Here is a 14,673-nt window from a genome sequence, read left to right as displayed (position 1 = left end):
CCAGTAGCCTAGGGCAGACAAGACAGTGAAGCCAATTCACAATTCTAAGTATTTAGTGATCCTAAAACTGTTGTTTGTTTAATAAGTGGGCTTAACACTTAAACTTTCATAATATGAAAAATGTAAAAAATGTTGGTCAATTGCGCGACTTGAGAATTGCCCACATGCGGACCTTTTCACCAGACAATGTCACATATGGAGAATAGTTTTATGTAGGCTATTTCATAGGTTTGATGTAGGCTATTTCATAGGTTTGATGTGGGCTATTTCATAGGTTTGATGTAGGCTATTTCATAGGTTTGATGTAGGCTATTTCATAGGATTGATGTAGGCTATTTCATAGGTTTGATGTAGGCTATTTCATAGGTTTGAGGTAGGCTATTTCATAGGTTTGATGTAGGCTATTTCATCGGTTTCATATTTCATAGGTTCCTCATTGTAAGGTTAAAAGGGTTAGTTCAATATTTTTCCTTATAGTCAGAGTTTGCCAATATTATTTAACTCATAGTTACATGGCTCTGTACCTTGAAGGTAGTCTATGGGCCGGGGGAAACTTCAGCTTTAGCCACAGCTAACAAAACAACTATGGGAGTGATTGGGTAACAAGAAAAAGCCAAATCACCTAAAACTTCTAACCATTTAAAAAAATAAAGAATACTTTTTATTAATTTACCAGCCACTTTTATCCAAAGCGACTAACAATACTATATTTTCACTTTTCACAACAGCTATTTTCATTTCATTTATAATGTGCAGTAAACAAACAAAATAATGTATACTCTCTGCAATTGTTGAAACTGCCGTGGTTGAGAGAGTTGAGTACAACTGAGTACAACCTTTCTGGTGGGGGATGGTTTGAAGGGCTTGTTGGAGGAATTGGCATCCTTTGTGTGGTGATCGGAAACGATCAGAAAGAGATCATTGAGAATAAGATGACCCTCCCCCATGCATCAACCATCAATTGTCAGGATTCATCTGTGATAAACAATTGCCTACTAATTACATGCCATTGAATATGTTTGCAATCTGCCATCCCGTAGCCTATTTATCATCATATTTTTCAATATACCTCCATAGCAGTCTACAGTCTAATTTAGCTATTTCTATAATTACATTATGAGAACATCAGTGTTGTTCCGCCTTTGGCTGTATTGTCTGAACGAACATTTATTTCGCCATATTACGGCACTTATCACCTTCGGTTTTTGTGAACGGGACCATCAGAAAGAGATTCGTTTACCACAAAACAAGGAATGCAAAATAATGAGGCCATAATCTTCACTATATCTGGGACTGCCCCACTCAGAAATATCCGTTCGTTATATTGTTGATGATTACAGGCATAATCATCGCCGACATCATTTTATTTGATGTACACATTTCACGGCAAGAGACAGTTTATTCACCCAACAATTGTTTGTTCACTGCACAACATGAACACAGTGAGGATTCAAACAAACAAAATAATTAATACACTCTGCAATTGGCTACTACTACAACGTGGTCTACAGTAATATACAAAAAAGACATTATATACAATATTATAAATATCCGTTTGTTATATAATATTCGTTGATGAACTACTTTGCTGCGGTACCTATGTAATACCACACAGCTTGATAGGTACATACTGTGCAGTGTATCATTCATAACTGTACATAGGCTACACATATCATAATATTTTATCACTATTGCATGGAACTTGGGTGAAAAAAATACCTCAGCTCCAACAAATCTGAAGGGATTGGGAGACATACTGTACAGTTTATCATTTTCATAACTGTCTGTACATATACATATCTTATGTATCCCTATTGCTATATATAGCCTATATATAAACACATTATGTTACATACTTATCAGTCTTATACTGTATCTAATTCAGCACTGAAGCCTGAAGGTTGAGCACAGTGTGTGTCCCCTTGCTACCTCTGCTGATATAAAAGAGAATTGCAGCCTTGGAGAAAAAGATGGCAGCCGAATCCCAAGGCAAATACACAGACACACACAGAAATACTGCAAAATCGCTTTATACTAACTCGATTTTGAAAATGTAAAGATGCTGGGTGGTAGAACGCACATATCTAGGAAAAGTCATGAAAGGAGGGTCCTGAAATTTGATCGAGTGCAAAGGTAGATTTTTTTTTGTACTCACTGGTGCTCTACGACACCTCACGGCTTTCCTAGTGTTAAACGTACATCTCAGGCATACAATTCACAACAAATAGGGAGTAGACTTAGGGCAGGGGTCGGCAACCTTAAATGTTGAAAGAGCCATATTGGACCAAAAAACAAAAAAACGAATCTGTCTGGAGCCGCAAAAAATGTAAAGCCTTATATAAGCCTTATAATGAAGGCAACACATGCTGTAAGTGTCTATATATTAGCCTACTATCAAAATAGTAGGCTACAAATACATAAGTCTTAGCACATATGCATACAACCGAATGCAAACGTATTGTGCTTTACAAAAGTGAAACACTAGGATAGCGTATAGGGGGTCTGGGGGGTTCCCCCCCAAACATTTTTTTAACAGAGTAGATGCAATTTCGTGTATTCTGGTGCCTTTTAACAAGTGGGTTGATACTTGTATCTGGCTATACTAGCCTGGGAAAAAATATGGATAAGTTTGTAATTTCATCCAGAGGAAGTGAGCAAACCAAGAGATCGTCAGCCAAAAAATAGACAAATCTACAGACTGTAGACTACAGTACCAAATGAAAACTAGCCTCCCTCGTCCTCTTTTCACTATTTTAAGTTAAACCCTCTCAGACCCACAGGAACGCAGGAACGCTCCTAAATATCATACCTTCTTTAGAAGTTCATAATTCGGAAACGGTTTGAGCTAAAGACAAGCCGATTTTTGCATTTGAAAGTAGGCAAATAGCGCTCACCGGCAAGCTCCCGTTCATCCATGTGCGTCGCCGATGTCCGTCTATAAATCTAGCCACAAAGTTGTAGACAATGTGGATAGTTTCTTGCTTTGCCTGCCGCAGTACTTCGTCAATCCCTGTGGATATAGGTCTACTCTTGAAAAAAACCTGTCACATCCAGTCTCATGTTGGGTCCAGTCAAAATACTAGTCATGTGCCAACATATCCGAATCCTATTGGCCCTCGTACAACATTACAGCGTAAGCAGGGAGTTGTAGTTCAAGGAGAGACACCGCGGCAACGTAAAAAATAAATAATCGTTGTTAAATTCCATTTGTGGTCAAAGCCACAGGGAGCCACTGAAGATGGGCAAAAGAGCCGCATGCGGCTCCGGAGCCGCGGGTTGCCGACCCCTGACTTAGGGAATATCATTTACGAAGAGGTGGGTTTTTAACTTGGCTCTAAAGGAGTCCAGAGTGGGGGCAAACTTGATGGCAGAAGGGAGTGCGTTCCACAGGGTCGGTGCTATCACCGCAAAGGCACGGTCACCCTTCCTCTTGAGGTTTGTACGTGGGACCCTCAGGCTGAGTTGGGCGTCAGACCTGAGCCTGGGTCTGGGCCTTGAGGAGGTAGACTGGTCCAGGAGGTCCTTGATGTAGGGTGGGGCGAGACTGTTGAGAGCTTTAAAGACAAAGGTGCAGATTTTGAACTTCACTCTCTTCTTCACTGGGAGCCAGTGAAGGGAGATGAGGGCAGGGGAGAGAGATGTGGTCCCTCATTTTAGTGCCTGACACCAGCCTGGCAGCGGCATTTTGGACTAGCTGCAGGCGGTAGATGGTCTTATCAGGAAGTCCAGCATAGAGTGAGTTGCAGTAGTCGAGCCTAGATGAGATTAGCATGAGGACGACCCTCCTCAGGTCGCTGGGAGTGAGGAAGGACTTGATCTTGGCTATGATGCGTAGTTGGTAGAAACATGCCTTCACGACGGAGCTCACTTGTCGGTCAAGGTTGAGCTCGGAGTCAAAGATGACACCGAGGTTCTTGACATGTGGTCTGACAAGGGTGGACAGGCTTCCCATGTTGGTGCTGAGCTGAGTGATGGCGGTGGTGTTGCCGATAAGGAGGATTTCCCCCTTGCTCTCATTCCGCTGTAGGAAGCTCTGGGCCATCCACTCCTTCACATCGCGGAGGCAGTCCACCAGGCGCTTCAGATCGGCGGGGTCGTCAGTGTTGATTGATAAGTAGAGCTGGGTGTCGTCCGCATAGCAGTGGAATGAGATCTTGTAGCGTTGAGGGATTAGACAGAGGGGGAGCATGTAGAGGGAGAACAAGATGTGACCGAGGATGGAGCCCTGAGGGACCCCACAGGTGAGGTTGGCTTGTCTGGAGGAGCTGTCTGCTATGTGGACGGCGTGGGTTCTATTGCTGAGGTAAGACTTGAACCAGGACAAGGCGTTGTCGGTGATGCCAACCTCCTGCTGGAAGCGGTCGAGGAGGATGGCGTGGTCTATAGTGTCAAAAGCTGCGCTGAGGTCCAGGAGGACCAGGGCAGCACATTTCCTGGAGTCTGCGGTGAGGAGGAGGTCGTTCCAAACCTTTAAAAGTGCCGACTCAGTGCTGTGGCCAGGTCTGAAGCCAGACTGAAACTTCTCCAGGATGTTGTTCTGTTGGAGGTAGGGCCACAGCTGGCTGAGGACAGCCTTTTCCAGGAGCTTGGACACGACTGGGAGCTTGGAAATGGGTCTGTAGTTACTGGGGTTGGAGGGGTCCAGGTTGGGTTTCTTAAGGAGAGGCTGGACCACTGCTTGTTTGAGGCTGGGCGGAACAATGCCAGTGGCCAGCGAGCTATTGATTATTGAGAGGATGTGTGGCCCTATCGTGTCGAACACCTCTTTGAGTAGGGATGGGGTCCAGAGACGATGAGGCCGGCTTCAGTGCAGCGGCCATCTTGGAGAGGGCTGGTAGAGTCAAAGGACAGAAGCTGGAGAAAGTGGATGAACATCCCAGTGTGACGGCTAAGTCCTTGGTGGAGTGCGGGATGTTTTTTCTGATATTGGTGACTTTGTCAGAAAAAAAGGATAAAAATTCCTCACACTTAGCCGGGGATGGATCCTGGATGACGGTAGGGGGGGGGTGAACAACGGTGTTGATTGTCCTGAATAACACTCTGGGGTTGTGTGAGTTGTTGGAGATGAGAGTGGCAAAGTACTTAGCCCTTTCAGTCTTTACCACCTTCTGATAGGTCCTCTGCTTTTCCCTCAAAATCTCGAGTGAGATGGTCAGCCTGTCCTTTTTCCACCTGCGTTCCGCCTGTCTCCACGCTCTTCTCTGAGATCTGATGGTGTCGTTGAGCCAAGCTGAGACCCTGGGTTTGGGCTTTTTCACGGTAAGCGGGGCTATCGAGTCGAGGATGGAGCGACAGGAGGTGTTGAACATGGAAGTGAGTTCCTCTGGGTCAGATGGTGCCTCACCTGCCCTGATGTTTTGGGCGGCCATGAAAGCAGAGGAAAACCTTGGAGCTGTCTGGGCGTTAATGCATCGAGAGAGGCGAGCAGAGGATTGGGTAGCGGGAGGGATGGACAGAGATGAGGTGAACAGAACTGCCATATGGTCACAGTCAGCATGGGCCAGCATGGTCTCCACGTCACTGATGGGGATGTTGACTGAGAGGACCAGATCTAATGTATGTCCTCCACTGTGGGTGGGGCCAGAAACATGCTGAGTCAAACCAAATGACTCGATCAGGTCCAGGAATTCAGACTCGAAAGCCCGGGTGGGATTATCCACATGGATATTGAGATCCCCCACGATAAGCACCTTGTTATGGCTGGGAATGATTTCAGTAAGGAGATCAGAGAATTGGGATGTAAAATTCTTGGTTTCCTTAAAGGTTTTGCTGTCCGTCGGGCGGTAGATGATCATGATGAAGAGGGTTATGCCTACTTTCAGCAACTGAACCTCAAAACTAATGGTTAGGGGTTAATGGGTTAATGCAGGGTGTTAGGGGTGTTTTGAAGGGGGTGAGGGGGGGTGTTAGGGGGTGCAGAGGTCAGAGGAGGGGCAGCTCAGGGGTAAACTACCTCATTTGAGTTGATTGTGGCAACAAATGTTTACTTTTTTTCTGTTTCTTGTTCTCAAATCTATATATTTTCGGTGAAAATGAGCTGAAGTCAGTAGTGTCTATTTAAACAATTCTGAACCATGGATTACAGTTTATCTTGGCCTGTAGACGATAGATGTTCAAGGAACAATGGAACAATTTGACTATACAAGTGCAAGTTGAAACATATTGAATGAACCCTCTAAAACCACAGACGTCATAATAACATAAAGGGCCAATCCTGGACTAAAAAGCATCTTCAATGGAGATTTTACATTGAAAGTGTGATTTAGTCCAGGACTAGGCTTAAGCCTTGTCTGTGAAACCGGCCCAATATTGTGTCCTATTATGATTCTGCAGTTTGACTGTTAAGTCTGTAAAGCTTTAGTACCAGTCTGGCTAGTCTGGCTAGTCTGGGATGGGCAGTGATGTCTGTGAGAAATGTTCAACCTCTGATCTAACCCCCCCCCCCCCCTCTCTCTCTCCCCCCCTCTATCTCTCTCTGCAGAGAAAGAATCCCCCTCCCATGACCTGTTCCGTGCCGTGAAGACTGCCCCCTCCCTCCCCAGCAGCCACCCCGCCCCCCCTCTCTCCTCCTCCACCACCAAGGCCCCCCCCTCCCCACCCCCCTCCCCCGGGGACGTTAGCAGCGCCGAATCCGGAGACTCCGAGATCGAGCTGGTGTCCGAGGACCCTCCCATGATCTCACCTGTCGCCAAGGGCAACAACAACAACCCCTTCAACCAGCCTCCTCCTCCGCCCAGCGGAGGCAACAAGGGGGGGTTCAGCCCCACCACCACCAACCCCTTCGACCTCCCCGCCCCCGCCACCAAGGGGGGCTTCGGGGGGGGCGCCCCCCTGCCCCCCACCGCCTACAGCATCCTGAGGGAGGAGAGGGAGGCGGAGCTGGACAGCGAGCTGTTCATTGAGTCGGCGTCCGAGGAGAGCCCCAAGAGAGAGCAGGGGGGGGGACCCAAACAGGGGGTGAACGCCCCCTCACCTCTGATCCCCACCCCCACCCCCCCCTCCGCACCAAAGGTGGCCCCCCCCGCCGTCGTGGAGCCCCCGCCACCTAGCGCCCCCCCGGTGAAACCGGCCAACGACAAGTTCAAGAGCCCCCCCCCCGTGAAGATGGAAGAGGACCACCGCCCCGCCAAGCCCAAGCCCCCCACGGCCGCGGTGCCCCCAGAGGTGCGTCCCGAGAAGACACCGGCTGCCCCCCCGCAGGAGGACAAGAGCAGCAAGCCCCCCAGCGGAGGAGGGGGGGGGTCGAAGGACGACCTGGGGAAACCGGCCGCTGCTGTCTTCATGTCAGGCTTCGACAAGAAGAAAGGTGAGTCTTTTGGGGGGGGGGGGGGGGGGGGGGGTTAATGCAGGGTGTTAGGGGTGTTTTGGGCCGCAGGAGGTACAGCCGGTGTCTAACGATCGCAAGGTCGGCAGATCGGCAGTTCGAACCCCGGCTGGCCACGTTTCGAGATGTCCTTGGGCAAGACACTGAACCTCAAATTGCTCCCAATGAGCGGGGCCGGCGCCTTGCATGGTAGCTTGCCGCCATTGGTGTGTGAATGTGTGTGTGAATGGGTGAATGAGAGGCCGTTGTAAAGCGCTTTGGAATAAGGCGCTATATAAGTCAGTCCATTTGTATGGATGAGGTATTTACCGTGTATTCACTGCCTCTCTGTGCTGGAACAAGCCTAGCGCTCCAACGAAAAGCTTGAATGGAAAAATAGACCTCATTGAAGCCATGTTAGCCCCGTAGCTAATCTAGTAGTGTTGTTGTTGCCCCCTGAATATTACATCATCACCGCTCTCCAGAAAGGAGGCACAGTCAGCTAGCTTATGACTCAGGTAGCACTGTGTCTGCTAAAACATCCGTGGCTTCTGAGTGAGAGAAGCAGTGTGTTTGTTTGTGTTTGTCTTTGTCTAAACACAACTAGCGACTGACTAGCTTGTTCTTGTCCTCCTAGACTGTTGTTATGACGACTGACTTACTCCCTCTAATAGAACGTGCGTGTGGTTGTTGACTCCCCCGTGTCACCTTGCTAGCCCGCAAGCGCGGTGATGGTAATGTAGAGAGATAGCAGAGATGTCTGTGTCTATTGCCGGGGTTGACAAGGTCAGGAAATGAAAAGGGTTGTTGCTGGGAGACATTGGGGCTGTGCTGTGTGTTCCACGCTCCTCTCTCTCTCTCTCTCGCTCTCGCTCTCTCGCTCTCTCGCTCTCTCTCTCTCTCTCTCTCTCTCTCTCTCTCTCTCTCTCTCTCTCTCTCTCTCTCTCTCTCTCTCTCTCTCTCTCTCTCTCTCTCTCTCTCTCTCTCTCTCTCTCTCTCTCTCTCTCTCTCTCTCTCTCTCTCTCTCTCTGTGTGGTGGGTGTGTTCCGTCTTTGTTTTGAGCTGCTTGCTGCATGATTCCAACCTCTGCTGCCCCCTGGTGGGCTACTTGCAGAACTGCTGTCGGTCGGATCTCAACAGGAGGCTTCTGGGACATGCTAGGGTTGTTATGACGATGATGATAACCATCCCCTGAATCAGAGCCAGGCAAAGATATAACCGAGGGTTTAATCCCTGCTCAGAGTGGTTATGTTTGTATTGGAATTTAGAAATAGCCTTGATTCTCTCTCACCCCCTCCCGCGTCCTTAACAGGCCATCTGTCAACCAACCCACATACTGTCACGACATGTCCTCAGACAGGCAGACAGGCAGACAGGCAGACAGACAGGCAGGCAGACAGGCAGGCAGACAGACAGACAGACAGGCAGGCAGACAGACAGACAGACAGGCAGGCAGGCAGACAGACGGAGGGACAGACACTATAGGCAGACAGACAGACAGACGGACAGACAGACAAACAGCCAGGCAGGCAGACAGACAAAGAGACAGACAGACAGACAGACATACAGACATACAGACAGGCAGGCAGACAGACAGGCACAGACAGGCAGACAGACAGCCAGGCACAGACAGGCAGGCAGGCAGATAGACAGACAGTTACAGACCGGCAGACAGACAGACAGGCAGGCACAGACAGGCAGGCATGCAGATAGACAGACAGGCAGACAGACAGACAGTTACAGACCGGCAGACAGACAGACAGGCACAGACAGGCAGGCAGGCAGATAGACAGACAGGCAGAGAGACTGAGAGACAGACAGACAGGCACAGACAGGCAGACAGACAGACAAAGGGACAGACAGACAGACAGACAGGCAGGCAGACAGACAAACAGCCAGGTAGGCAGGCATGCAGGCAGACAGACAGGCAGACAGACAGGCAGACAGATAGACAGACAGGCAGGCAGGTAGGCAGATAGACAGACAGACAGACAGGCAGAGAGACAGACAGACAGATAGGCAGACAGGCAGGCAGGTAGACAGACAGACAGGCAGGCAGGCAGGCAGGTAGACAGACAGGCACAGACAGGCAGACAGAGAGACAGGCAGGCTGGCAGATAGACAGACAGACAGAGAGGTAGAGAGACAGGCAGAGAGACAGACAGACAGACAGACAGATAGACAGACAGGCAGGCAGGCAGATAGACAGCCAGCCAGCCAGACAGACAGGCAGAGAGACAGACAGACAGACAGACGCATGACTGATGTGAAACACGCAACAATCCACTTTGCACCACGTTTAGTCAAAAAGCTGTGTGTGTGTGCGTGCGTGCTTGTGCGTATATGCGTGTGTGCGTATGTGTGTGTGTGTATTCAGAAGGACGTTTTATTTCGACAGTCGTCGTTCTGTCTGTCTTCTGTCTGTTCTTTGCGTCCTTGTTTATGTAATCCCCATCACGTCAGAACTGGGGGCCCGGCACACACACACACGACACACACACGCGCGCGAGCGAGCGCATCGATCCAGGGAGCTTAGGAAAATATTCCACCAGATGTGAGGATGATGATGAGGATGATGATGAGGATGATGAGGATGATGCAGTAGACAAAAAGATATCATATCATAGTTATCATTCTACGGTGCTTTAGACGCTGTTAGTTGTTATGAGCAACGAGGCTAATGGAGACAGACTCAGCTGTGGTGTTTGTGTGTCTTAGCGTTCTTTGTTCAAGTGAAATGACAAATGAGAGGGAAATTAAATATATTTTAAACATGCTTCAGGAAAGGCAACCCCCCCCCCCCCCCCGACACATTCTCTAATTTATGTTTACAAACAGACACACGCAGAAGAAGCTTCTCGAATCCCCAAAAAGCAGGTCAACCTCCCTTTTAATATATTTTCTGTGGCCACTAGAGGGCGCAAGGCACCATGATGGAGTCACTGAACAACAGAGAGAGGAACGAGGAGGTCTGTACGCTGCTGGTGGAGGAGAGAGAGAGAGGACAGGAGCAGACGACATGTACCACAGCACTGTGCACACTCACTCACTTCCACAGCAGTTGCCATGGCAACACCAAGGGCGGTGCGGTGGGGTGGTGGGGAGGGCGAACGTGGAGCGCGGCACAGACTCATGTTTTTGTGTGTGTGTGTGTGTGTGTGTGTGTGTGCCTATTCCTATTGGCTGTTGCCATGGCGAGGAGAGCTGCTTTTTTTTCAAGGTTGCAGTGAACAGAAGGTGTGTGTGTGCTGGGGGGGGGGGGGGGGGCATCAGTAGAACCAATAGTCCCAATATAGGCTGGTTCTGGTAGTGAGATGATGGTTATATCTGGGTTAGCATTAGGGTCTCGAAGCTAGCCAAGTAACGTGCTGCTAGCCAGCTCTGCAGCCTTCCGGTGTCAGACCTTTGTAGTGGATGTAAGGACAATAGCATTGCTAATGTCTGTCAGTCACGTGGGTGAGAACCTAAAGCACACAGTGAAACACAGCCTAAAGCCTCTAAAACCCTAAAACCTCTAAGACCTTTGTGCTGTTCAGTGTTCATACATTATTTAAGGCTCCAGCACTCAGGCTCCTCAATAATTAGTGAGTGACACGTATGTGAGATGGCTATTTGAGTGAGATGATTGATTACAAGCTTCAAGCGTTGTTTCGTCTAAACTACAGCTAGGGCAGGGTTAGTTGTTGGGTATCAGCCAGGTTATTCCTTAGCAACGACACGCTCCTTAGAAACGCACGGTTCGAGATCCCAGACGAATAGAATTCCCCTGCGCTGTTCCCTCTCCGAAAATCCAATTTCACAGCAGTCTGAATACAGCTAAACCATGACGTCAGGGGTTTTTTCAACATAAAGATTCTATTGTCATGTCTGTCTCTCTCTCTGTCTCTTATAACGCGCCCATATACCCTGTCCCCTTAGCTGGAGATGGGTTTATCTGTATTAATAGATGGGTTATTACTGGGTAATAACAACCAAAGCTAGACACAAAAGCCATCGCTTATGAGCATCACGCTAGCTAACATAATATGACCTAATATCATCCGCCTTTCTCTGGCACGCTTCATCAAAGGGCAATGCTTGCTGGTTAACCCTTTCACTGCCCATCCCCCGACAGCACTGTCCTGCTACAGGGACTACGAAATACAGTGGGGACTTTTATTGTGAAAGTCCCCTTTAACTCCCCCCCCCCCCGGTTTCAAGAGAAAGCCCACCCCCAGGGCACTAGATCGTTGCCTTGCTGCAGGTCTGCTACGGGGGAATAAGAAATACAGTGGGGGACTTTTATTGTGAAACTTCCCCTTACACCCACCCCCCCCCCCCCCCGTTTTAAGAGAAAGCCCTACCCCCCCGGGGCACTAGATTATTACATCGCTGCAGCTGTAGTGAGTGTGGTGGTGGTGTGTTTACAGTCGGATCATCCCCCTGTTCTCTTCCTCTCTCCTCTCCTCCGTCTGTCCTCCTCCTCCTCCACCGCTCCACAGCATCAGTCTGTGTGCTCCGCGAGCCGCTAGCACCTTGGAAACCTCCCCTCCCCTCCCTCCTGTCCTCCCTCCCTCCTCCCTCTCTCATCTCGGCTGCTGCCTCTCTCTCTCGTTCCTCCCCAACCATTCATGATCTCTTCTGGGATGAGAGCGTGAGTCAGAGCTACAGAAGAAGAAGATAAGGAAGAGAGAGAAGAGACTGAAGACTAGAAGAGGAAGATAGAGAGAAGAGACTAGAAGAAGAAGACTTAGAGACATCATCATCGTGGTCAGGGAGCTAACAGACAGCAGTAATGCAGGCCACTGCAGACGCAACCAAGACCAAGGAGTGCTGTTCCTGGACCAGCTGGAGAGGCCAGGGTACTGATGCTGTTTGATCTGATATCTGTGTGTGTGTGTGTGTGTTTTGTGGAAATGAGAGTGTGTTATCTTTTAGCGATGTACGTGTTTGGAGTATACATTATTATTTTGTATTTTTTTAGCTGTCTTCTAAACGAGTGTGTGTTTGTGTGGGCGGGAGACAGTATGTTGCATGTATGTGTGTGCGTCGGTTATCCGTAGCGTAGTGTGGGGGTTAGTCAGGGCCTTGACTGTACTGTTTACCTCATACCACCCCCTCTCTACCCTCCCCCCTCTCTGTCTATCCTCTCCACAGAGGACACGCCCTAATCGCAGATTCTCTCTCTGCCGTCTGTGTGAGACAAAGGGGGGGAGGAGAGGAGGGTGTGTGTGTGTGTGTGTGTGTGTGTGTGTGTGTGTGTGTGTGAAACACCCGTCTGTGTTTCTGATGGTGGTGAACGTGTGTAACACACACGCTGGGCACCGTCTGGTGAGGGTCTGTGGGCGTTAATGTGAAACGAGGGGTTATTTGAGGGTGTGTCGCTGTTATTACCTTCCCCCTTGCCCCCCCCCCCCCCCCCCCCCTCCTCTTCTCTGCAGGGGAGCTGTTTTTGTGGTTGCGCAGGCTTTGGTGGGGCTGTCTGTGTGTTCCTGTGTGTGTGTGCAAAGCATCCGGATGGCTACTGACAGACTGTCTCTATGGCAACCAGGGCACACCCATCCTGATTACATCAGTCTGCTCCTAGGCTGCCAATGCACCTTGCAGAGAGAGGGAGAGAGAGAGAGTGAGAGATAGAGGGAGAGAGAGAGGGGGAGAGAGAGAGAGAGGTAGGGAGAGAGGGAGAGAGAGAGAGGGGGAGAGAGAGAGAGAGAGAGGGAGAGAGAGGCAGAGAGGGAGAGAGAGGGAGAGAGAGGCAGGGAGAGAGAGAGAGAGAGAGAGGCAGAGCTGCCGTCTGTCTGGCTGCATGACCACAGCCTTGGGTTAGAAAGAGGGACTGTGGCATGATAGAAAATGGTCTCCCTTCCTACCTCCTCTCCTCTCCTCTAGTCTCCTCCTCACTTCTCTCTTCTCCTCTCTCCTGTCCTCACTTCTCTCTTCTCCTCTCCTGTCCTCTCTTCTCCTCTCCTCTAATGTCCTCTCCCCTCCTCTCCTCACTTCTCTCTTCTCCTGTCCTCTCTTCTCCCCTCCTCTCCTGTCCTCTCCTCACTTCTCTCTTCTCCTCACTTCTCTCTTCTCCTCTCCTCTCCTGTCCTCTCTTCTCCTCTCCCCTCCTCTCCTGTCCTCTCCTCACCTCTCCTGTCCTCTCTTCTCCTCTCCTCTCCTCTAATGTCCTCTCCCCTCCTCTCCTGTCCTCTCCTCACTTCTCTCTTCTCCTCTCTCCTCTCCTGTTCTCTCCTCTCCTGTTCTCTCTTCTCCTCTCCCCTCCTCTCCTGTCCTCTCCTCACTTCTCTCTTCTCCTCTCCTCTCCTCTCCTCTCCTCTCCTCTCCTCTCTTATAATAATAATAATAATATTAATAATACATTTATTTTATAAGGCGCCTTTCATGGCACTCAAGGTCGCCCGCCGTACAACAACAAATCTAAAAACGGCCACAAAATTCAAAACACAAAATACATAGAAATATACAGTATAAAACATAGCCAGCAGCAGAGCAGCACGGGAACAGTAAATCAACACGGATATGCCTGCGTAAACAGGTGGGTTTTGAGGTGGGTTTTGAATGAGGAGATTGAATCAATGTTCCTGATGTCGGGGGGGAGGGAGTTCCAGAGGGCTTGTCCTCTCTTCTCCTCTCCTCTCCTCTAATGTCCTCTCCTCTCCTCTCCTCTATTCTCCTCTCCTGTACATGTTATTGGCGTAAAAATTGCCTCAGGTGCTATGTTTACCCATGGTTATCTTAGGAGTGGAGGAGGCAGGTGGAGGGAGGGATGGAGGTGGGGTGGAGGAGGGAGGGAGGTGGGGTGGGTTGGTCTGCCTGTTCTTCCACTGTTAATGCCAGTGGCTTACATTATGAATAGGCCTGGCAAATGATACATTGAGGTTGTTCTGTATGTACTGCACCTTCTGTATCTTATCTATATCAAACAAAACAGAGACAGAGTGATGCGTCTTGGCCCACTCTACTTTCATTGAGCATCATTCATACAATGAGAAGGTCTCTCCATTTAGAGTTTTAACACTAGAACAGCCTATTTTCTATAAGAGCCGCCTCGGGGGTTAAATTACCCTCTTTAAAATGCTAACCTGCTATTTACACACAACGACCACTAGTTGGCCGCTTGTAAATTAGCCTGCTTCCTACACAGAAAAACTGCAAAATAGCTTTATACTAGCTTATCCTGAAGTGATATTGAAAATGTAAGGATACTGGGTGGTAGAACGCACATATCTAGGAAAAGTCATGAAAGGAGGGTCCTGAAATTGTATCGAGTGCAAAGATTGCTAAGTGTTAAGTAGGCCTATAGCTCGGCTATACTGAGCAGTTATTGTGGTTTGGAGTTCGGTTTTGAGTTGTGTTCATGAATTTGACATCCAGTTATCTCTGCC

General features: G+C 49.1%; 1 protein-coding gene across 1 annotated transcript in view; it reads left to right on the top strand.

Annotated features, from left to right (window-relative positions):
• Nucleotides 1-14,673, top strand: part of rtn1a (reticulon 1a) — a gene marked incomplete at its 5' end in the record, with an annotated part of 41,418 nt that overhangs the window by 15,877 nt on the left and 10,868 nt on the right. Inside the window, one exon of the mRNA XM_080522376.1 lies at nucleotides 6,482-7,306. Coding sequence (XP_080378502.1) covers nucleotides 6,482-7,306 — 825 coding nt within the window. The remainder of the gene's footprint in view (nucleotides 1-6,481; nucleotides 7,307-14,673) is intronic.

This window comes from Nansenia antarctica (genome assembly GCF_963989245.1).
Source record: "Nansenia antarctica genome assembly, chromosome: 1".
Taxonomy (NCBI): Eukaryota; Metazoa; Chordata; class Actinopteri; order Argentiniformes; family Microstomatidae; genus Nansenia; species Nansenia antarctica.
Note: the sequence above shows the minus strand (reverse complement) of the source record. Positions and strands in the feature narration are given on the sequence as shown.